At 42.2% G+C, this 23,117-nt stretch overlaps 1 protein-coding gene across 1 annotated transcript; it reads left to right on the top strand.

Moving 5' to 3' along the window:
- The first annotated feature begins 1,063 nt into the window (after positions 1–1,063).
- On the top strand, positions 1,064–17,309 carry rcc1l (RCC1 like). Its single transcript, XM_061739111.1, has 12 exons — positions 1,064–1,215; positions 3,013–3,298; positions 3,691–3,820; positions 5,823–5,951; positions 8,053–8,119; positions 8,871–8,922; positions 9,135–9,219; positions 11,729–11,910; positions 12,895–12,982; positions 13,104–13,277; positions 15,932–16,017; positions 16,448–17,309. The coding sequence occupies exons 2-12, from the start codon at positions 3,014–3,016 to the stop codon at positions 16,523–16,525; spliced, it is 1,356 nt and encodes a 451-aa protein (XP_061595095.1). The 5' UTR covers positions 1,064–1,215; position 3,013; the 3' UTR covers positions 16,526–17,309.
- Positions 17,310–23,117: the final 5,808 nt, after the last annotated feature.

Here is a 23,117-nt window from a genome sequence, read left to right as displayed (position 1 = left end):
GACACCTTTTGCAGCATTGACCCATTTCAGCTTTTTATCCATCATGAGAGCAGATTGACATCAGTCAAGTTTATCTGAAGCAATCACAGGTGGGTCAATATCACCGTAGAGTGCCTTTCAGCCCTCACAATACTCACAAATTTTGGTCTTAATTTCTGATTCCCTTTATGTCCTATCATGAATAGTAGACACCCAAGTTTTAGAAATATATATTAGCTGAGCTCCCATACATATTTTCAGATAATTATGGGACAATATTGGGAGAATAAACCATAAGACATGTCCACCCTGTCATGGACAAATACATTACTGTTAAATATGTTTTCATTGCAATATTAAATATAAAAAATACATTTTCTGGAAGGTATGATGTCCCTTTCATAGAAAGGGTTATTTCTTTGCTTTCAAGTTATAAATAAATAACATATTTTATGCAAACCATCTGTTTTTAAAGAAACACACACAATTTGCACATATATTTTATTTAATTTGGAGAAAACTGTGATATTTGGATGGAATTTTTTATTTGCATATTATTGCCCCCCACTTAGCTATTGAACACACCAGATTATATATACAGATATTTCACAGTATAATTTAATTATTATTCAAAAATATCAAGATGACAGGGTGGACCAGCACATGACGGGGTGGACACATAAAGCAGAACACACAAAGCATGGCAAAATATGAAAATGAAACATCAGTCTATTTGAAACAAATCATTGATTATTGATTTTAGAATTGATTTCATGTGTAGGTATTTGAAGGAATTAAAAGTGAATTAAAAGTGTGGCTATACCTGTATAGCCACACTTTTATCTCGTTAAGTTTTACATTAATTGGAAGCATCCTCACCCTATATTCATATTTAACAGGAACATGTGGAATATTAAATATTTGATGTAACAATGAAATGCAGGGGATTTTGTATTATCTGCGCAGTTAATATAGTAATAAAATGACACATGAGGGGATATTTTAGTGACATTGCGCCCTCCGCTGCAGCAGGGGGCGCCATGCCTTCATCATGTAACTGAGGTTTGCGAGGTTGTACCGGAAACACTTGCGTTTCCTAGGTTAATTCAAGGTAAACAAATGTTCAATAATGCCTTTTAAATATTTAAATATAACTGCAGCAAGATTACATACGTTTATATAGAGCACAAGTTGGATATTTAAACCTGGAAACGTCGGTTTAACAGAAAGTTGAAGGTGAGTGATCCGGTCTCCGGTGGCTGCGGTGAACACGAGGGGGAAGTCCGTTCATATAACCAACAATTTACACTTAAATTCAATGATATCAAGTGCAAGATTTTATTTAGGGCATTGGGTATCCTTATCGTTAATAACTGTTACTCGGTTTGCAATTCGGGAATAATTTGATAGACGAAATGTTGTCAGAATAAATTTAAATTAAAAACTAAATTAAAATAGCTCGCTGTACGTTTTTTTTTGTTTTTTTTACATAACTAACGTTAAATGTGTTTTAATCTAAGAAGTTTCACACGAGTAAGATATTTATTATTCAGTAATTACTACAATTTTAAGCAAAGTATATGCATTATCAGGGACTCAAAAGGATTTGGACAATTGACCTAAAAGACGTTAATTGGTCAGGCATGGTCCAAAAAGTCACTACTTTAAGACGAATAATGCAGATTAAAGGTTTGGTGTTGATACCAGGAACTGAGTTGGTATTTCACGGATATTTGGAGCTACCAAGGTGAAGTCCAACTAGATCTCAAAAAGTACACCTTCCTGAATGTGACCACACAGGGCTTTAAAAAATAACCTTTCCTTAGATGAAACTGAGATAAATCTGTATAAGATGATGGGAAGAGAAAGTATGGAGAAGGAAAGGAAAAGCTCATGATTCAGAGCAGACCACATCATGTGTGAAGCACAGCGGTGGCAGTGTTATGATGTGGAAGTGCTCACTGGTGTCTAGTTACATGTGACTGCCGGTGTTCTGCCATTTTTTGCTGCTTTGCCAAAAAATGCTCCATAATGGTTTTTTACCTTTTTTAGAGCTACAATTTTACTGTTTTTTTACTCCCTAGCCCACTTCCTTTTCCCCCAAGTGGTCCTTGTCTCTTGCCAGGCCGTCGTTGTAAATAAGAATGTGTTATTAATGACCTGCCTGGTTAAATAAAGGCCAATGACTGAATGAATATCAAATAAAGCGATATAATTGTTTTTTTTTTCTCTTTATCGTATAATGTTCACAAAGTGTAATGCAATTTATGTCATGGGTAGTGTATTTTGAAGGATCAAATACTCAACATCCCATATTATCAATTTAGCGTGGCAATCAAACTTTGAAAATCGTCTGTGCGCATGCGCAGAACCACAAAGTAGTATTTATCGGCAGGTAGCAGAAATTGGCAGAACACCGGCAGAAGTTTCTAAATTAACTCGGAGGTATACAGAGTTACATTCTCTGCTCACATTCATTCAAATACAACAAAACTTTACAGTGTAGATGAATAATAAGTCCAAACATACTCCAAAAAATACTTTTTGGAGACAGAGGAGGTCAGTATTCTTCAACGAGGAAGCCAATTACCTGATCAAAACCAAATAGAGCAGCTTTTCAGTTACTGAAGACAGACTGGTTCAAAAATAAGCAGCAACTGAAGGTGGAAAAGCATCTCCAGGAAGGAAACTCTGACTGTGGCGACGTCCACGAGCTCCGGAGTTTAGGTGGTCAAAGACTGCAAAGGATTTGTGTCCAAGTGTTAAAGAAAAATATAATTACTTTTACAATTATGGCACTTTATCTACTTTTGAACTCCAGAAAATTGAGGTACTTTTGCTGAAAATAACTGTAAACTCTTAACAGTAAACGGTATATTTTTTCTGAAACTTCTTAAATTAAAACTGAAAGTTTCCACTTTGATCACATTTTGATTGTTCCATTTCAAATCCATTTTTGCAGTGAATAAAAGCAAAACCATGAAAATGCCTTTAACAGTTCATATGATATAATAAAGAGATCTCTTGCTGCAGGATGGCTTCATCGCGTGTGCGCCTGTGCTCGCCTCACATGAGCGCTAGCCTTCAAGTCTGCCACTACGCAACGCTCAGTAGAGCATCCAGGCTGCAGGAGAAGAGCGACAGCGGCCCAGTTTTTCAGTATGTCGGCCAGCACAGAAAGCCGACCCACAAAGTGTTTGTGTGGGGGTTTAGCTTCACCGGGGCGCTGGGGATCCCCAGCTTCGTGGTGCCGGACAGCGGCAGGAAAAGGCCCCTTAAATACAAGCTGACCCCTTACCGCCTGGAGACTGCAGAGCAGGTAAAACCCTCTGGAGTTTCCCGTGAAACCCCTAAGTGACACTTATATAACAGATTCTGTAATATTCATGTTTTAATTGTAGAATTAATGGTTAAGGATTGAAAAATGATTCTGTTTCTGCAGTAGAGGTAATGGACCATGCATGGTCATATTTTTGTTTTCTGTTCCACCTGCATTCCCACGTGCAAACAGAGGTTACCTGCATTATAAGAGGGAGGGTATTTTCCCAGCCATCCTCCCCTGTAACAGCTCAGGTGGGCTTCAGTAATCAGTCACAGCTGAGCAAACCCAACATGATTAAACTTTTCAGGATAATTGGAAACGTGCCACCGTTGTCCCCCGTAGATGGTTGCTTGTGGCTGAACTTGCTTCCTGCTGTTCTTCTGATGCAGATCTCCTCCGCTGCTTGCGGTTATGGGTTCACTCTCTTGGCATCCTCAACCAAAGACGTGTCCAAACTTTGGGGCATGGGGCTGAATAAGGACTCTCAGCTGGGCTTTCAGCGGACCCAACACAGTCGACGTAAGACACACATTATGAATGAATGAATGAATTAATTAATTAATTAATTGTTTATTTCGGTTACATTACATTATTTGCAATTCAAACTGTGTGTGTGTGTGTGTGTAAATGACAAAACACTTTCATACAAGTTTACACTCATCAGTTTCACACAAAAAATAATAATAAACTCTGTAACCGAAAAAGGAATAGGCTGAAGCCAAAGCTTATATTTGCCTACCCTGTACTTTCCAACAGAAAACCCAGATTATCTGCAACATGAAAAGAAACAAAAAGAGAAATTTCCCTTTAAATTGTTCTGCTTAACCAAATTATACTCCAATCATTTAGCATTGTAATCTTTAATTATTTTACTTTTCAATATTTTTTTAAAATTCAACAGAGATTTACACAGTTTCACTTCATCACTAAGTTGATTCCATAATTTGACTCCCAAAAATGAAACACATCTATATTTAACATTAGTCCTCACACGACATCTTTCAAAGACCCACAGCCTTCTTAAATTATAATTTGTTTCTCTTAATTTAAAGAAATGCTTTAAAGAAGTGCATTACACACTCATTTCAGGTTAATTTCCTTTAAACTTGACTCAAACATTCAGCTTGACTCAGAGGAGAACAATCACAACCATGTTTCTCGTTGGTCGGACCATAAAGCTGTGATGCATACTGTATGTCACATTCTCATCTTCAAAACGGGATGATTTCATTGATCTTATGTGCTTCCATAATATTGGAAGATGTGCCTCATTTTAGAAATAGAAGTTTTCTTGCCAGCAGCATAAACTGTACAAGTGGCAACTGCAAACTTGTGAACTCTGAGAATCTGGCTCATTGATCAAACATCAACCTGCTATTGTCATTTGTTCAATAAACACTTTGGTGGTGTTTATTGTTGACTACAGGTGTAAACAAGCAACTTTTACACTGAAGTTATGTCATGTAATGTGTTTGTGAGCATAGACTGTGTGCTTGGAAGCGGTGCGGGCAAAAGTTGGGGGAAGTAATACTTTTTTCATCTACATTTCACTTTTACGAACTAGCGCTGGAAGCAGCAGCAGCAGCAGCAGCCACATCTCATTTTTATGAAACGTCTTTGGCTTTTAACCTCACAACCAAGATCTGCAACGACAACAATGTGAGCTTCTGAACGAGGATGTTCTTTGATGTCGAGTGCTCTCTGCAGCCTCCAGCTGTGTCCAGGCTCCACAATCAACTCTAATGACCTTCTGCTACTGCTTCACGCTGCTCTGAGGGGGGTCGGGGTGTTGGTGTGTGTACTTGAGAGCTTTTTTGTTTTGAGAATAAATTCCAATCATATTTTCGCACAAGTAATTATTAGTTTGGCAGTCGAGGACATTTGTCCCTCAGAGAAACTACCAAATATCTTGGAGATGTTCTTTTGGTAGGATGTCACCTTGTTTATTCTGTTTTGTTTTATGTATTGTGATTGACTGCAGCTTCTTTTCTTTTTCCTTTTTGGTTCTAGTAGAGGCTTTTTGATCGGACTGTTGTTTTAACCCGTCATGGGTGTCCGTCAGGCGCTCCGGCTTCCTCCCACAGTCCAAAAACACGTATGTCAGTTTAGGAGGTGATTCTGGATTGTCCACAGAGGTGAAAGTGAGTGTGTAGTTGTTTGTCTCGATGTGGCCCTGTGATGGACAGGTGACCTGTCCTGGGTGCAGTTCTGCCTCAAGAGAGATGAAATAGGTTACGGGAGACCACTTTGACCCTGAACAGGAATAAGCAGGTGTAGATGATGGGCGGTTTTCTGGAACGACCTTAACAGAAGCTGAAAACGACTGCTGATTAACTGGCACAAATTATGTCCAGTTAGGCCGATGGAGACACAGAACCGCATCCTGTCCAGAATCAGACCATATCATCCGTCAAAAGCAGCACTCCTCTCGACTCTGACGCATCAGTGCAGGTCATTTGCTGTTTATCGGTGCAGCCTGAACAGTGACTCATCTCTTCTCCTTATTTTCTTGCCGGTGCAGATCAAAGCTACGACTACGTGTTGGAGCCATCCCCCGTGGCGCTGCCTCTCTCTGAGCCTCAGCAGACCAGGGTGCTGCAGGTTTCGTGCGGCCGGGCTCACTCCCTGGTCCTCACCGACCAGGAGGGAGGTAAGAGACGCGTCCAGCACCGGCAGTCGCTGGTGCTGATGGTAGCTGAGGCTGGAACAGCTGGTTCTTTGTTATTTCCAGCCTCCTGTCACGCCATGCGTCCTGTTGCATCATCCGCTTACTGCTCATTGTAAATGAATGTTTATCAGAAGGCTGTTGCATCTCGTCCAAAATCCAATTAGGCTCCTCGGGGAATCTCCGAAAATTGGCAGGCTGAGGTTCAGAGAAGCACCAAGCCACGTCAGAGCACTTTAAATGTGCGGTGGCTCTGTCCTCGCTGCCGTTACCCAGAAGCTTTAAATGCCAAACTGAATGCAGATTGATTACTTTAATGACAGAGCAATGAGTCACAGCCAACCAAGTACGTAATCTGCTGAAACGTGTCGCTTAATGGATATTTAATGTTTGACTATCACCTGTGTAGCATGACTCACCTTCATGTGTGCGTGCGTGCGCACGCTGTAAAGGCCGCTCGGTAGCTCTGAGGAAATGTGAAAATTAGGATTTTTCAGTGTTCACACCTCAAATTCATCGCCTGGTTCATAAACTGAGGGAGAGCTGCAACAAATAAAAACAGTCATAGAACGACATAACCGGCTGCTAATTTACCATTAAATTAGTTTTGTCATCGTGGATTGGAACTTAAAACACCTCTTTTAAACTTTTTATTTTTTTTAGTTTTATAATACAGAATTTTATGTGCTGAAAAAAACATGACATAAATCAAACAGCACGGAACATACAGGTCACCGAAGGGGGTGTATTATGGTGTATCAAAAAACCAAAACCAAAAAACAGATATTGCTCTCGGTAATAAAGGGTTACTATAGTTCCTGGGTGTGAGAGGAGAGGAGAGGGCAGCCTGCCCTGGGTGCGAGCCCCTCCAGTGTACAGTAAGTCCATCCAATATGCAGAGTAGGGAAGTTGACTTGTGAGAAAAATCCGTAGGGTAAAAAACAGTCAGGGGAACAAAGTTGATAAAACAATCGTGGGTAATAATATCAACAAGGAAATTTCCAATGCCGATGTGATTTTCGATCAGTCCAAGATATTACGGTAAGTAACTATAAACATCCATCATAGTATACAAATTAAACAAATTAAACACTGGGGTAGTTGCTCTATAACGGTCTCTCACCCATATACTTTAGCCATTTCCCCCAAGATTTCTGGGCCTTATCACTACACAGTCGTAGGGAGAAGGTCAGCAATTCCATTTCACGTATTTCCTCCACAGTGGCTATCCACTCTCTCACTGTCGGCGGCTCCTTCTTAAACCACTTCCTTGCTTCCTCGCTAAAACTCTCCGTAACTCTCACTACTCAAAGCTGCCGGAGGTCGCTCGCTCTGTGCACATTCACTGCAGTACACTCGAACACTCAAAATCCTTGATAAGAAATCAGTATATTTTCATCATTGCCCAATACTAAAAAAATATAACTTGTTGAGTTGGGAAAATATGATTAAATATGTAGATGTTTGTCTTATGCACAAGATTATATACGGCCTGACTTCTCCTCCACTCAGACACTTTGTCAATATTAAAACAACTGCTGATCGGTTTACAAGAGGTGCAGCAAGAGGGGATTGTATTATTCCACTCAGAAAAAGTGCTTTCAGTCAGTCTGCATTCTCTGTTAAAACTGCACACGAATGGAACTCCATCCCTGCAATTATCCGAGAACTGGACACATACAGTTTGTTTAGAGCTCGTTTAAAGAAATGGTTGATTAGTACTCAGCTCTGTCAGCACTAAAACTTAATTTGCACCTTTCTTTATTTCTGTACTTTTGTACTTTTCTGTACTTTCTGTATCTTTTCTGTACTTTTTTGTATTCTTACATCTGTCCAGGGACTACAGATGAAAAATAGCCTCTTGGCTAACTCTGGCACATTTACAGCAATGTTTTTATTGATGTGCATTGTCCCTGTCAAATAAACCAATAAATAAATAAAATAAATAAATAAGTGTCTAGTGTATCACACACCATCGCAAAGCTCTTCGTTTTTCCTTTCAGAAACTGTTTAAATGTTTGATTGGCACAAACATCATCATCCCGACGGCCTCTTATCTTTCTTTCTTCCCGTCTTTGTCCCGTAGTCTTCAGCATGGGCAACAACGCGTACGGCCAGTGTGGAAGGACCATAGTGGAAGACGAGGCCTACAGGTGTGTCCTCAGAAAACCATGAAGCGGTTCGGTTGCAGCTCGTTTGTGTTGCAGATTAACAGCAGAAACGTTTCATGAAAAAGCCTTTTTTTTTTTGATGTTATAAGTTTAAGTAAAGTCTCTGCAGCACCAATTTGTATTTGAATTCCAGGCATCAACAGGTGAACCGGCAGAAAGTGATTGAACCGACAGTAAATTGACAGAAAGGCAGCTCAGTGTCCACATCTGGCTCGTTGTCATTTGATTCCCATAGTTTTGGTCCCTACAGAACGTTGACTCTCCGCCTCCTATTGACACAGACTGTTAGTTTTAACTCCAGAATGTTCCTTTAAAACTGAAAATCTTCTGTCATGTCTGTATTGATCCATTTCAAATCTTTGGTGCTTTTTACAAAAATTATGAAAATACAGTCTTTTAATACGACTGGACCAGATAAAGGTTTTAAATCCAAGTTAAAGTGTATCACTGTTCAATCAGCAAGTTAATTTTGTTTATGTGGTTTATTGACTAATAGACAGATTTATTTAGACCGTTTCACTTCATTCCACTGAAAAAGTCATTTATATACATGTATATTTTTTGACACTGTGCTCATTAAAAAAAAAAAACCCTTCACCTCCGCACGGGTTCTTGGGAGATGTGATGTATGTGATGAGAGCGGGAAGTCACAGGAGAGGCATCTCTGTGACCTCCTGACACTGCTGCTGTCCTTCAGTAACGGATTGGCTGTGTGTCTTTTATTTTCCATCAGCGGCAGCCACATCATTCACAAGATAGATGGCTTCAGCAGCAGGGTCGTCCAGGTGAGTGCACTGCGACCGTCTTAGCGACGATGACGGATTCTGGTTTCCCTCTTCTTCAGGGGCAGAAACAGTTGGGTTAAAGTACTAAAAATCATCATCACAGTTCACCTTACCTGAATCTTACCTGATGGGTTATTTTAATACTAACAGTTCTGACCCTGGTACCCTTGAGCTGATGCATCTTTTTGGACTTTTTTTTTTTTTTTTTCTAGGTGGCATGTGGACAGGACCACAGTCTGTTCCTCACACAGGCGGGGAAAGTGTACGCCTGCGGGTGGGGCGCAGATGGACAGACAGGTCAGTGCACTTCACGCCCCTTTTAACCTCGGATGCCAAAGAAAAAGATGTGTTCCCTACTGGAGAAACAATCTGTGATGTTTTGAGCTTGAATAAACAGAAATAACTGCAACTTGTAGAAAAACCACTCAATCTGCATCAGCAGCTCAATCTGTCTTTAATGAATATTCCTCTGATTTGGTTTGGCGATCTCATTAGGTCGATTTCCATCAAGATTGTTTTTCGTGTGTATTTTCTGCTTGAACTGAATGGAAACACTAAAAATACAAGAAAAAACATACTTAAAAAAGTTTGATGCTTTCTAGAGGCGGAAACGTTGGTAAATGTGACTGTTGTGCAGTGGAAACTGCACAACAGATGCCTTTTACTGCAAAACAAATCTACCTACGGGTATTAATAAAGTGAACTTGAACTTGAAACATGTTCATTAATTGATTTAACATGTTTGATGTCATCACAAGTCGGTACTATTCATAGAACAAATTAACACTTGAATACAAAAGATTAACACAGATATCACAGATTTTTGCTGTAGCTGATAGCTTTTATCTCCATGTGTTCAGTGACTCCCAACTCGAGCTGTAGTCGAACACAACCCTGCCACTTTGTCTAGTACCGCCTCGGTCTGATATTATGTAATTTAGTGACCTTTTCAAAGGTGACCTTCCTTGAGTGGGGGGTCTTTGGTAAAGCTTAGGAGGCTGTATTTTTGACACGGTTGACCTCCTCGGGCCTTTCATCTGGAAAATCTCCATTCAGTGATTGACTGGGTAGGATCCACTGACTGGGAGAACTTCCCCTCCATGCCACCTGGTGGCAGTGCTGCACCAAAAAAAGAGAAAATCTGAAAAAAAAAACAACCCAAACTGTAACGATGATATCAGATATCAAAGTAGCTGAGAGGATTTCTCCATCTCTGTTTACTCTTTGCATCTACTCCGATGGTGGTGAATGAGAAGGGATGACTCCTACCTGAAGTGACTCATTCCCAGTCAGCACCAAGTAAACAGTCCTTTTTGGGTTGCTCTTGAGTACATAGCAAGTGTTGGGACCCCCAGAGGTTACTGAAAGTTTGATGGGAAGCCATCCCTGATAATGGCGACGCACGCCAATGGCTGAGACCCTGTAAAACTAACTTTGACATCCCCCAACGGGAATGTGCCTAAATGTTCACAATAGTGACCTCACAGACCTCTGAGTTCATTACCACCTAAGCTCCCACCGTGGTGCTGTATTTGCTGGAACCTCAGAAGTCGGTAATACCAACAATAACACACATTTCAAATAAGGCACACCCTGCGGAAGACGGATGTGAGTGACTCCGCCCCCTGAAACTGGCTGCTTTGAACAGAATTGCAATTTTATTGGCTTAATTTCTATTAATCGGGAAAACTCAGTCATGATGCTGCTTTTTTTTTTTTCTGTGAGATTTCGTTTTTTAATAAACAGAGGAAAAACTCGCATTTGTTAGGCGTCATAGATGAGAAGAAACATTCTCAAACATAACAATCCTCCTGAAATACATAAAGTATCAGAAATGTTTGATACTGTTCCCATCTGACGCTTGCCGATCACTCAATGGTAACATTTTCTGGCAGCGTTGACGGCCTTCGAGCGTTTCAGAGTTTTTGGAGTTCAGCCTTCTCGGCTAGATTGAAGGTGATTCCCAGGCGGAGCAGCAGATTGAAACTACCAGCTCTCCAGCTCGGTGGGGGCTTCGCGGTGGGTTGAATGAAGCAAACGCAGAAAATCCCTGTACTTTTCTGAAGGTCTTCAGATACGGTTGGAGCAGTCCAATAATATGTTTGTAGATAAAAGGGCTGGTGGTTGAGTCTACAGGAGGAACAAGAGAACATGTGAGCTGAAAATGCTTTTAGGGATTGTGATGAACCTGTAATGCTCTGTAGTAGAGACTGAGCAGCACCAATGTGCAAGATGACATCTTCACGTGGCAGCAGCAGCAAGTCTTTTGGGGCTTGAGAAAGAAACCTGGCTTTACATTAATTTGTGCATTTGATAATACCCTGAGTTTTATTTAATACAAGATGAAAGGTTGTTCCTGGAGCCAGTAAGATCCATTTAACTTTATTTAAAAAGGGTCTGGTGGTGAAGTTTAAAACTGCGTGATTTTGAGAGTCATTAAAGGAGCTACGGTGGAGTGAGCAGCAAGTAGCCAAGCTTGGATGTGATTTCATGTTTGTTTGAATTTTTCTTTAAAGATGATTTTGTTCTTGTACAAGAAACACTGCAGTTTTTTAAAGTCGTCAGTGGCAGGAAGATGCACTTATAAGTAGACTTATGGGTTTTTGTGAGAAACAGATAATTCCAAATAATGTTGAGTTCATCATTCTGCACCAAGATGTTTTATGAGTTGAATATATATGACAAAAAAAAAAGACTTTACAATATTCCCAGGAGTGCACGTCCTCGCAGCTTCCATTGCTCTGGCTGCAGTTTAGGACCATTGTTTCCAGTTTCCTCCACTGTGTTTGTTTACCTCGGATTCCAGGTCTGGGTCACCACAACATCAGCTCCAGCCCGGCGGAACTGGGAGGAGATCTGGCAGGGGTGGAGGTGCAGCAGATCAGCACATATGGAGACTGCAGCCTGGCCGTGTGCAGAGATGGACAGCTGTACGGCTGGGGAAACTCAGAGTACAGGCAGCTGGCCTCGGTCACTGAGGACACGCAGGTGAGGACGACGGCCAATGGTGCTTTTGGTGTTCCAGCGGGACCCACTTCCAGCTGCCGCTCAGCGGTCCAGGCTGTCGGCAAGCCCGTATGCCACACACTCACTGTCGCACGAGCCAACAAAGTAAAAGTCATGTTTTAGATGTTTTAAACATCTTTTTTGGCTCAAAACAAATTATGAAGCTTTCAAAGGTCCAGTTCAGTGTTAAAAAATCTTCTCTTTTGTAGAACCCCCCTCCCAAATATGTTCTTGTTCATGAGGTGAACCATCAAGAAAGAGAGTTTTAATTTAATATGCATCTGCAAAGTTGGCAATTTTGAGTCCAGGAAGTAAATTTCTAAATTTTTTTTTCTTTCCTTTCCTTTGGGTAATAATGCTCCCATAAAAAGAGATGAAACTAACTTTTCCTGAGACGGTTCACAGAGACGGAGGTTGACTCCACCTTGACCGTAACTCGCAAAACGAGAGAGCACGACTGAGAAAGACGGTTCAAAAAACAGATGGTTTTAAAAATTATTGAGAGAAAAGAAAAGTGTAACCCCAAAAGATGACTGAAAAGTTCTGGCCTTTGTTTCCCAGATTTTGGGTTTTGACTCAGTACATTTGCCGGTGTGCTGACGCCAAATGAAAACATTCACGTCATTGAGGCATCCCTCATCCTGCTCGCTGGGGCGTCAGAACGTCCGCAGGTCACTGTGTTGCAGCGCTGCAGCAGGACAGACTGTGGTTGCTGTTTCCTGGCAACCAGATGGTTTCTTCAGGTGTGGTGATGGAGGAGGCAGGCCTTTGGCTGGTAGCTCGTCACGCTAGACGAGTAGCTGATGGATGCATGAAGGGAAATATACTCGCCATATTGGGATTAATAAACAAATCTTCCATCTAGTTCGGACTAGATGAATACTTGTGTTTGGGAATACGAGGTGGATCAGGAGAAATTATGACTCACTGTCACTCGGCTCTTGTGATCTTATCCTTACCCTTCAGATCAATTCTCCCCGACATCTTCCCCTGAAAGGCTGCGGAAAGGTGGTTCAGGCTGCATGTGGAGGAAGTCAGGTCGCCATTCTCAACGGTTAGTTCAATACACTCAGGAACGTCATTTATATGAAAGAGAATTGTGTTTGTTGAAAGAATGAGCCGCATTGAAAGATGAACTGTTTACATTACTAGTTTATGTGTCTGAATCTTTCAAGAAAAAGGCGAGGTGTTCGTTTGGGGCTACGGCATTCTGGGAAAAGGCCCAAATCTGTCTGAATCTTCCACTCCAGAGATGATTCCCTCCACGCTGTTCGGACGTTCGGAGTTCAACCCCTCCGTGGCCGTCAGCAAGATCAGATGTGGCCTCAGCCACTTTGCTGCAGTGACAGGTAAACCCATCTACAGAATGTGACTTTTTAAGGTTTTAGGCTTCACAAGGAAACTTTAGTTTTCATCTGACTTCCATCATCTCGCCTGGGTGAAAATTAGTTGAATCTGTTAGTGGACTGAGCTGAAGGACTGGGATATCGATTGAACGGTTTTTATCGTCCTCGCAGAAATGTTTATATTCACTTTTATTGACTCTGCTATTAAATAACATTTCTTCAAAGCTCAGATTATTTAAAGGGTTTTAGAAAGCATATATTTGTTTTTTGATTTTGAACCAGTAAAAGATATTCATTAAAAACTAATTTCTGAAAAACTTCCATACTCAGTAATTATTCCTGATTGTTGTGTGAGGGTACATCGCTTTTGAATTTTTGCCTACACTGTCTCTCTCGTCTATAAATAGGGAAATTTTTGGTTTTTCTGCATGACTTTTAAGTTTTTAAAGTATTTAACAGGTGAAGTGTACACTATTGATTTTTTTTATCTATTTTTTTTTAATTTTTTTTTTAATCAGTCTCATTTAAGGGAAGAAAGCAAACAGTGAATGATCTTCTTGTTTTTTAACGTTGACGTCCTCCTTGCTCTACCTGCAAGTCTCACCTTTTGCATTCTTGCTGTTTTCTTTGCTACTTGTTCCAGTTTAGACACAGTCAGCATCTCTCGCTGTTCTCTTTTCTAAAGGTTTTTGTGGCACTAGTGGCCTTTTATTTAGAAAGTAGTTAGACAGGAAACAGGTAGAGAGGGGGGAGACATTGTGTTATAGAGCGACAAGCCGGGAGTTGAACCTGCGCTGCCCACACGAGGACTACAGCCTCTACAAATAGCGCCCGCTCAACCCACTGAGCTATCCAGGGCCGCATCTCTTGCTGTTCTCCGCGAAGAACTACGTTGTTGAAGAAGTTTTATATTTCAGATGACGGTTCTCATCCATCCATCCATCCATCCATCCATCCATCCATCCATCCATCCATCCATCCATCCATCCATCCATCCATCCATCCATCCATCCATCCTCTACACCCGCTTATTCAGGGTCACGTAGAAGAATAGTTTGATAGTTTGAGTTATTTCTCCACAATTGATGGATCGTTTTTGCAGGGAAAGCCTGTCGATTGGAGACTTTGTTACGATTCTGCTCCTGTATGAGTTATCACATGAAGCCCAACCCTCGCCTTGTTTTCATTCGCTCGGTATGTTTTGAATTGGTGGAAATGGTTGAAAAAAGGGTGTATATTTTCACAAAGTGAACGAGAACAGCTGGTCAGGCTACAAGCGTAAAAGTTGTTGGTTTATGTGCCATTTGACTTTTTTTGTGTGAACTTGGATGGATGGATTGATGGATGGATGGATGGGTACTTTATCATTCTTGAGGGAAATTCAAGCATCCAGTAGAAAGATATGTTATAAAAAGGTCTCTTTATTTTTCTTTAATTAAAGCTGCACATTAAAGCTTTGAAACTTTAATAATGATTTACTTAAACATCAAAGTGAATCAAAAAATCAAATATTCTCTGTGACAAATACCAGTGGGCCTCTTTCTGTTTTTATAATCCTAATATTCAATTCTGTTGTCTTCTGAGTTCAGGGAAAGTGGTGTAAATAATTCTATGCTGGAAGTCGATAGCAAAGACACTAAAAGAACAACAAAATAAATACATGAAAGCAAACACTTCCTTTTCCCATCTGAGGGTCTGAAACTCTGACCATGACTTCCTCCCGGTTGTGTGTTCAGGGTTGCGAGGCGATGCAGAAAACTGCTGCGTAACTTTAGCGTCAGCATGTGTCACTAACTCATCGGCGTGCTCTCAGATCTCCTCGTCTGTCCTCCTGAAGAGATGACGAGGACTCCGGCACGATGTCCGCTGTGTCTTGTGCAGTCTTGCAAACAGACGTTTGAAAAAGAGTGCAAATCTGTTCAGTATTTGGATGATTGTTTTGCGTTTATGTCCCACCGCATAAAGTCCGCCTGAAGTCTGGAGTCCGTGGACATCACTAGGGTCAAATGCTTTCTCAGATTTCTGTTGTTTCGCACTCAGTTGCGACCTGCTCCAAAAAAGCTGAAAATCATGGTTTGATGAATCCAAAAGGACCAGATCATCTGCAAAAAGCAGAGATTGAATCGTTTGGCCACCAGACCCCTTCCATCTCCATCCCAGGATCGGTGACGGAGGGCAGCCTTCACACAGAACGAATCCCACTTACTCCTGGCAATGCCAACCAGACTCTCGCTCCATTTGCACAGGGACCGGGTAACCATAGAAACGGACCCAGCAGCCTTTCCAGTCAAGTTGTCTGAGAAAAAAATCAATAAGCTGAATCAATAAGAAAAATTTATTTGGCTAGAATTCTTAAAACTATCACATAGTCTGGACACTTGGCCAAAAGAAGGACTCCTTTTCTTGAAAAAAGACATTTCAGTGCAAAGGTGTGTTTTCTGCATCAGCCGTATGCGTGCCTGTGTCTTCTTTAATTATTCATAAGGAAACTAAACTGTGGGCCTTATGTAGGGTCCCTGCCCTTTGATGACCCGTTTAACAGCAACGTTCCTAACTCTGGTTGTCACTGTTTTCTCATAACGGAGCCGTCTGAAGGTGCCGTCTCCCCAGCGGGCCCTGGGCCTCACAGCCGGCTCATGTTTGATCTTTCCCTGCAGATCGAGGCGAGCTCTTCGTTTGGGGGAAGAATGTCAGAGGTTGCTTGGGCATAGGGAAGCAAGACGACCAGTACTTCCCTTGGCGGGTAAGACGACACTGATTCAACATTAGTCAGAGAAACAAACATTAACCCCTTCTTCTCTCCCTGACACAGCTCAAGTATGTACAGTTCTGGTAGGATTAGTCACCCCTGCTGCATCTGGCAGTGTGTTTTTATTCTTCATTTCTGAAAAGATTGTCTTGATGAAGTGTGTGCAAAGGTGTTACAGATCCCTCCACCTGCGTATCTCCCCGGAGAGGTTTTCAGACGTACATTAGCATTTAAACAGGATTTGAGGGTGTCGAAGTGAAATCACTGCGTCGCTCAAAGCAGAATGATAAGAAAATGAATCTCCTCTCTGCCCTGATGCTCTGCATGCTCTCCCCCTTTGTTTGTAGCTCCTCTGTTAATCCAGAGTTAATCTAAAGACCCATCAGAGCACTAAGTCCTTCCTCTCTGTGTGATCCTCGGTCAGGTGACCGTGCCCGGTCAGGTGGTGGACGTGGCGTGCGGCGTTGACCACACGGTGGCGCTGGTGAAGTCCCTCCTGTGAGCTGTGGCGGAGGAAAGGTTGGATGTTTGGCTGAGTCCCCCCGGCTGACCTCGGAGCGCCTCGGGGAGCCGACCGGAGCTGCTCTGGATTCTGGAGGCCAGCTGCTCTGCACAGATGACGGACCCTCACGCCCCTCGGTCACGTGGTGTCATGAGCAGAGTGCAGGGCAGAGGGCCACCGAGCCAACTCTGCTGCATGAAGATCCACGGCTCCTTCTAGCAGTGGGTTAATCCACTTATTTGCCAAATGATTAAATGCAGTTTTTTTTTTTTTTTTTTTTCAAGCAAAGATTGAAGAAGCTCTTTGTCTGGCTGCAACATCGATGCGAGGACATCTCAGACACCACAAAGAGGAGAATTTAAACTGGTGCACAAAACAAGACTTACTACTTGACTCAAACAAGCTGACATCTGCTCAGCTCAGTTATTGTTTCCTTCAGACATTTTTTGTATTTGCCTCAAAACATGTAAAAGCTGCTGATAAATATTTATTAAACATGGTATTTGGAGAAAAAAGGGCTGGCAGCAAAACAACCTGCAAAAAATCTGATTATATCCCTCCGTCTTGCAAATGATGAGGTGACGGCAGTGTGCCAGGAGAGGAAATAGGTTTTTAGGAATTGATTTTACAGCACGAGCCTCTGTATCGTGATGTGAGCGGGGAGTTCACGGATCAACTCTGACGAGCAGCAGAGGACGAGAGGACGTCGTTAATCTGGTCCAGATGTGGCTTTAGGTCGCGGTGAGGATCAACAGCATTACAATATAACGGGTTTGGCTTTCTAAAGCCAAACCCGTTACATGTGCCACTTGGTCCTCTTCTCCTCAGCAGTTTTAAACCCTGAAACTCAGTGTATACAAAAGTAACCCACCCCCGACGGTGTTTATTAACTCATTCCCCCATGCTTTGATGGAGGATTTCTTGGTTCTTTTATGAAGGTGTACACTCCTTATCATGTAATAATAGATGTCGGGTGTGTAATTCTACAATGTTCCTTTAGTACCACGCAAATATTAGGAGTGTAAACCACTAGTGTGGTTGTGATGTGATATTGTATGGTGCCTCGATGCTTGATGTCACCAAGACTCAGTTCAGGTGATCAGTTTTAGACAATATCACATTTTGACTGAACACTATTAACCTTCACATCAAATCATGTCAAGTAACTAAAACATCATTTGACATTTTTATTTTTGACATTTAAATGGAAACGGACTATAAAATACCACTTGATACAACATATTAAGGTGGATTGCATGAATCTAATCAATAGCCCCTTTCACACAGCCAGTTCGAGGCGGGAACGTTGCGCCTTTAAGCCGCCTCGCTGTTCTGTGTGAAAGTCACGGAGGCGGAATGGGGGGGCCAAGTGGCCCCACCAATAAGCCGGCAGCGGAGGTAGTCACAGAGCCGTCACAGAGACGAAACGGGGTCTGTGTGAATGACACAGCCGGCATGCCGCTGACATGACGGTCGGACTGACGCTGTCGTCACGCCTCTGATTGCGGAACGCCGGCATGCTGTGTGAATTTACAGACGGGAGCGGCGTTATGCCGGCGTTGTATGGTTCTGTGTGAATCAACAAAGGCGGCGTATTGGCAGGACTTCTTTACACCAATATTGCGGAATCTCTGTGTGAAAGGGGCTATTGCAATAAGACCATGTATGGAAGTAGATCGATAAATAGTGGGAACTTAAGTAATGTTTATTTATGCAGCACTTTTCTCAGACATCATTCACAAAGTGCTTCACAATAAAACAGAATACAACAATAAAAACATGAGCTACAATAAAATACATAAAATGTACAACTAAGCGTGGGTCCTGACGTGGAGCCCTGTGGAACACCGCAGGTTGCTCTCTGAGCATGTAGTTCTGTATCACTTACTGTTACAACCTGTTATTCAGTAACTTCTTAACCAAACACCTCCTACAACATTATGTTCACATATCTGTCGAAGCAGAGAATTATAACCGCTTTACTTAAATCAATAAACTCCCCCACAGGTTTTTTTTCCTCATCTACCTCTTCTTTTGTGTTTCAGTAGTGTGGAAATGTTTTTATGATCATCTCTTCTGATTTGAAAACACACGACTCGTTCTCATGTCAGTATGTGGGGAAACGAGACCATATCTTAGTAGGTTTTAGAAACAGCTTTATTCCATGTTATTCTGAGCACTGAGAAGCAGCACGCTCTCGCTGGTCTCCTGTCTGGACGGTCAGGTGTGCCTGCAGACGAGGGTCTAAACCAGCCTCGTGGTCCCACTCGCACATCTGCCCTGAAGTCGGTGAGGATGCTGAACTAGGAAGGGAGTCCATCCCACTGAGCACATGTAGATGCTCAGTTGCCATGGAGACCAATGGGCTGACGTCATCCCAGTAGCTGTAATGTTTTTGTTGTTGCCACTTCAGGACTTTACTGACTTACTTATAAGATGCTTGTTGAGGCTGGAGACTCCGCTCACGAACCGCGGACGCTGCAGGACTATGTGATGAGTAGACGGATCAGGAGGAGAGGAAACACTGACGTACCATGAAACCTGGTGTGCAGAGCAGGTTTCTACCCCCATCTGTCAGCTCCGTGCACCTGTGTGTGCGGGCGTGGGAACCCGGACAGAACTCAAGAGGACCTGCCTGTGTTTACGCAGACAGCTGATACACCTGCAGTCCTCCCTGCTGACTTCTGCTTGCTGCAAGAGCATCACTGGAGCCAGAAGTGAGGACATGGAGGTGAAGAAAGGTGCATGGGCCAGCACCTGTCCGTCCGTCCATCCATCCATCCACCCACCCACCCATCCTCTCTGATGGTCAGTCGTTAAACTACACAAACGTTCATGGATTGTCTCCCTGATGGTTCACATGAGGCCTCTGTTGGCAGTGGAGGTGGAGGACCACCGATGACCCCAGACGATGTGTCTTTAGTTCACTATGGGACTATGAGTGGCTCATTAAATCACACCTTTCACTGAATGTCAAAAAGACAGTCTGCATGATGTTTGCTAAACAGCCGGCGAAGATCGAACACTGGTGTGTTTCTGGGAGGAGAGGAGCTTTAGTTTGTCACTGAATTTAAATATCTGGGAGTCATCCTGGACCCGGCAACTCTTGTTAAATATGGCTTGGCAAACTTCCGACAAATAAGAAACTCATTGACTGACAAGCAGCAATAATGTTTTTCCATTCAATGATCCTATGACTAAATTACCTACCTAGCAGGCGGGAAAATCTGGAACAGCTTTCCATCTACAATAAGGGATTGTCCCTCATACTCTTCCTTTAAGGGAAATTAATTCATTGTAAGTTAATTGTTTATTGTATTAACTATTGCAGTGTTGTGCGATTTTTAATTCTTGATATTGTGTGTCGTGTAATGTTGCTTGTATCTTTTTACTGAGTCTTGCAAGGGGACTGCCAATGCAAATTAGCCTTTTGCCTACAATTGGGTACCGGTATATTTACATTTTAAAATGTTTATCAATGTATAATGTCCCTCTACACAAAATAAAGTGAAATGAAATGAAACTGGCGTTGTTAGATTCAAAGTATTTCACATTGTTGTTACTAGACTACGCACTTGTGCGGAGTCTGGGTACCACCCTCCAGATCCATCTACTTGCCCTAAGACGCTACCGTCTGACTCCTAAAACAGCAAATCAACAGTTAAATGCTGGCCCGATGTGATCTCAGCTGTTTTGTTTGGATGTTTTTTTAACAAATCACCTCCACCAGGAAAGTCAAGTCAACACGTGGCCTGGAGTGCTGTTGGTTGCACATCGTCGTCTTCCAGGAAGCATGAATGTGCTCAGTAAATCTGTCCAGATATGTTTAAATTCCCATTTTTCTAAGAATAGACGAATGACAGCTTCAGATACGTTAGAGAGCATACAGCTGCATCACACCTCAGTGGCTTTAACCGCGTCTTTTCACCAGCGGGAAACTAATCCTCCATCTCAGTACTGTCGCAGCTGTCTGCACCCGGCGGGTCACGAAGGTCGCAGGATGACATCTCCATGTTTTAATTGTTTGCATCTTCAGGTTCTGCCTCATGTTCGTGCAGCTCCCTCTCTTGTTCTGTTGCCAAAACGTTTGATGGTAAAAGGCTTGTTAATGTCGAGTTGTGGAGACAACCCTGGCCAGAGACGTGACCGGCTCATTTACAACCCTGCTGGGGAGTCGAGGTCTAAAATAAAAAAGAAAAATGGACACCCAGGCGAAAGCAGTACAAGCAACTAGCTCAAAAAACAGCTTGTTTATTTTGTTTCACACAAGAAAGCTCCAAATGAAAAGCTTTTAACATATTTCTTTGAAATGGAATCAGAAGAAAAGTCAACTTCCTCATGTTAACACTGATAAATACATGATTTCTACTGATCAAATCTCATCAGAGGAAAGGCTGCAGTTAGGGGTGAAAGGTGAGAAAAAGAAAGGGAAAAACATCACCAATGTTTAAGACCAACAGAAAAGTTTTGATGGTTTTTCTTCTTAAAGTAAGTAGCCCTCTCAGTTTCACATCAGTACAGCAGGTCTGTGGGGGTGGGACCTGCGTTAAAGTGCAGACTGGAGCAGGAGAAGGGCCGGTTCAAGACCTAAACGGACACCAGGGCTGGGAGGGAAACGCTCCTCCCCGGTCCCCCGGGTGTGCACCATAGCTTATATTTAGCACGCTGGCACTGTCATCATTCTTGCACATTGTCAAAGTGGCTCAGTAACGTATTACTAACTGTAGATGCAAACATTTTCATCCTCGGGCCTCGAAAGCGGGTTCACACTGTGAGCAGAGCGTGATGGAAACCGGCTGAACTGGAGTAGAAACGCGACCGCCATGCAGTCGATCTTATTGCTGAGTCGGTACGCGCACATTAGTACCGCGGACCAGGTTGGAAGCAGTTTCCTGCATTTTAGTGTTTTATGCCAAAAGAAAATCATCTTCTCCGGCTTTGTGTCGATCTCAGATTAATTTGCCGCCAAGCCGCTGACGGGTAACGAGAGTTTCCATTTAGGGCTTTGAGGTTGATGGGAAAGAAAAAGCTTTAATTTGATAAAACAAAAAAATTGTATTGATAAGAGGAGATGAGGTTGATTCTGTGACGTGAACCAGAACCAACCACAACCGCCTGTTGTTGCTTTTAGATGGTAAACATGTTGCCGTGGTTACCAGTCGATGGCTTACAGCAGCATATACCGTCAGACCTGATATCAAACATGACTGCTGGGTTTAGCCGACTCGACTAGAAACTGCCGACTGTAATTAATGTTAGTCCCCAGGAGCGTCGGCCTGGATGTTAGATGGTGCTTTTAACGCTGCTGCCGGTCCTGAAAGTAACAGCGATTGTGAGGATAAATAACTGAGCTGTATTTCTGAGACTCGGGACACGTCCACATTTTAAGATTGTACAAACAAAAGTTAACAAAATGATAACCTGAAACTGATAGTTACTTTACTGCTAAGTGTATCTTTTGAAGTTCTATGTCCCTTTCAGGACCTGCAGCTTTAGTTGAAAGCAACAGAACCATCAGTCCTCTGATTGGATGGTTTGTTATTGGGACGTAACTAATTATAAAATCTTAAATTCAATCTTAAATGTTATTCTTCCACCGCGTGGGTTTTACAGTTTTCTGTTTTGTACAAATGTTCCCAGAAGTGCTTCTTTTGTAACATCCCACACACTCTTGACTTTAGTGCAGATTTGTATCAGAGGATAACAACGTCTTTTTAGAAACTAGACCCCTCCAGATGCATCCTGGGAGGATTAACTGTTGTGGATGATTGGTTTATATGAATCAAAGTAATGGAAATAACACCTTCTATCGAGATGCAATCATGGAAGTAGAGTGAAAGGTTTGTGAGGAGTTGGATGCAGACTTGGAACATGAGGTTGTAATATGCTGAAATGTGGGAGATGTTGAACATAATTACCTGTTTTAGTCTCTGAACAGTTAAATACAGCGAAGGCTCGTCTATAGTGGACCTGATGGTGACGTCATGTTAACGGAGAAGTCACTACATTTATATATATTTACCCTGAACAGTTTTTTTTGTGTTTTTTTACACCAAAGCATTGACCTGCAAAAAGCCAGATCACTACTTTTCTTTTAAGTTTAAAAACAGTTTTTCTGACCAAATGTCAATATAATTTAATCCCACTCGGTCAAAGAAGAACCCTTCCTCCCAAAAAAGTCAATCTGAGAGCATCAATCCAACATAAACACTTCGGCCAAATAGACTTTAGTTAAAAAGGCGCGTGAGAAGCTAAGTGCACCATTTGAATCTTATAACGTGTATTTCAGTAAATCTGCTCACAGTGTGAACGCTGGCGACGCGTCCCAGCCTCAACGGGAGCAGATCCGGGATTCACTTCACGTTTCAGACCGAGAGTCTGATTTTAACCTCCGAGTCTGGGATTCAAATAGCTGAACTTACTAAATAAAGAGCTGAACAGCGACTAAAAGCAAAAGAGATGCATCACTTGATTATTCCTCCATCGCGCTGGCTGTCTCTGAAATCGTCTCCTTCAATTGCACGTGTTTATAGCATTTTGACAAAGGCATCAGTGTAGGCATTCAAATATCTTGGCACTGAGAGAATGATCC

The sequence above is a fragment of the Cololabis saira genome, chromosome 14 (assembly GCF_033807715.1).
Source record: "Cololabis saira isolate AMF1-May2022 chromosome 14, fColSai1.1, whole genome shotgun sequence".
NCBI lineage: Eukaryota > Metazoa > Chordata > Actinopteri > Beloniformes > Belonidae > Cololabis > Cololabis saira.
This window is presented reverse-complemented; position numbering and strand designations above follow the sequence as displayed.

Bases quoted from the DNA above. Each gene is read 5' to 3' on its own strand.
- rcc1l (XM_061739111.1), top strand. From the start codon at position 3,014: ATGGCTTCATCGCGTGTGCGCCTGTGCTCGCCTCACATGAGCGCTAGC. The intron at 3,821-5,822 runs GTAAGACACACA...TTGCCGGTGCAG, and splicing joins GCGGACCCAACACAGTCGAC to ATCAAAGCTACGACTACGTG. The intron at 9,220-11,728 runs GTCAGTGCACTT...CTCGGATTCCAG, and splicing joins GGGCGCAGATGGACAGACAG to GTCTGGGTCACCACAACATC.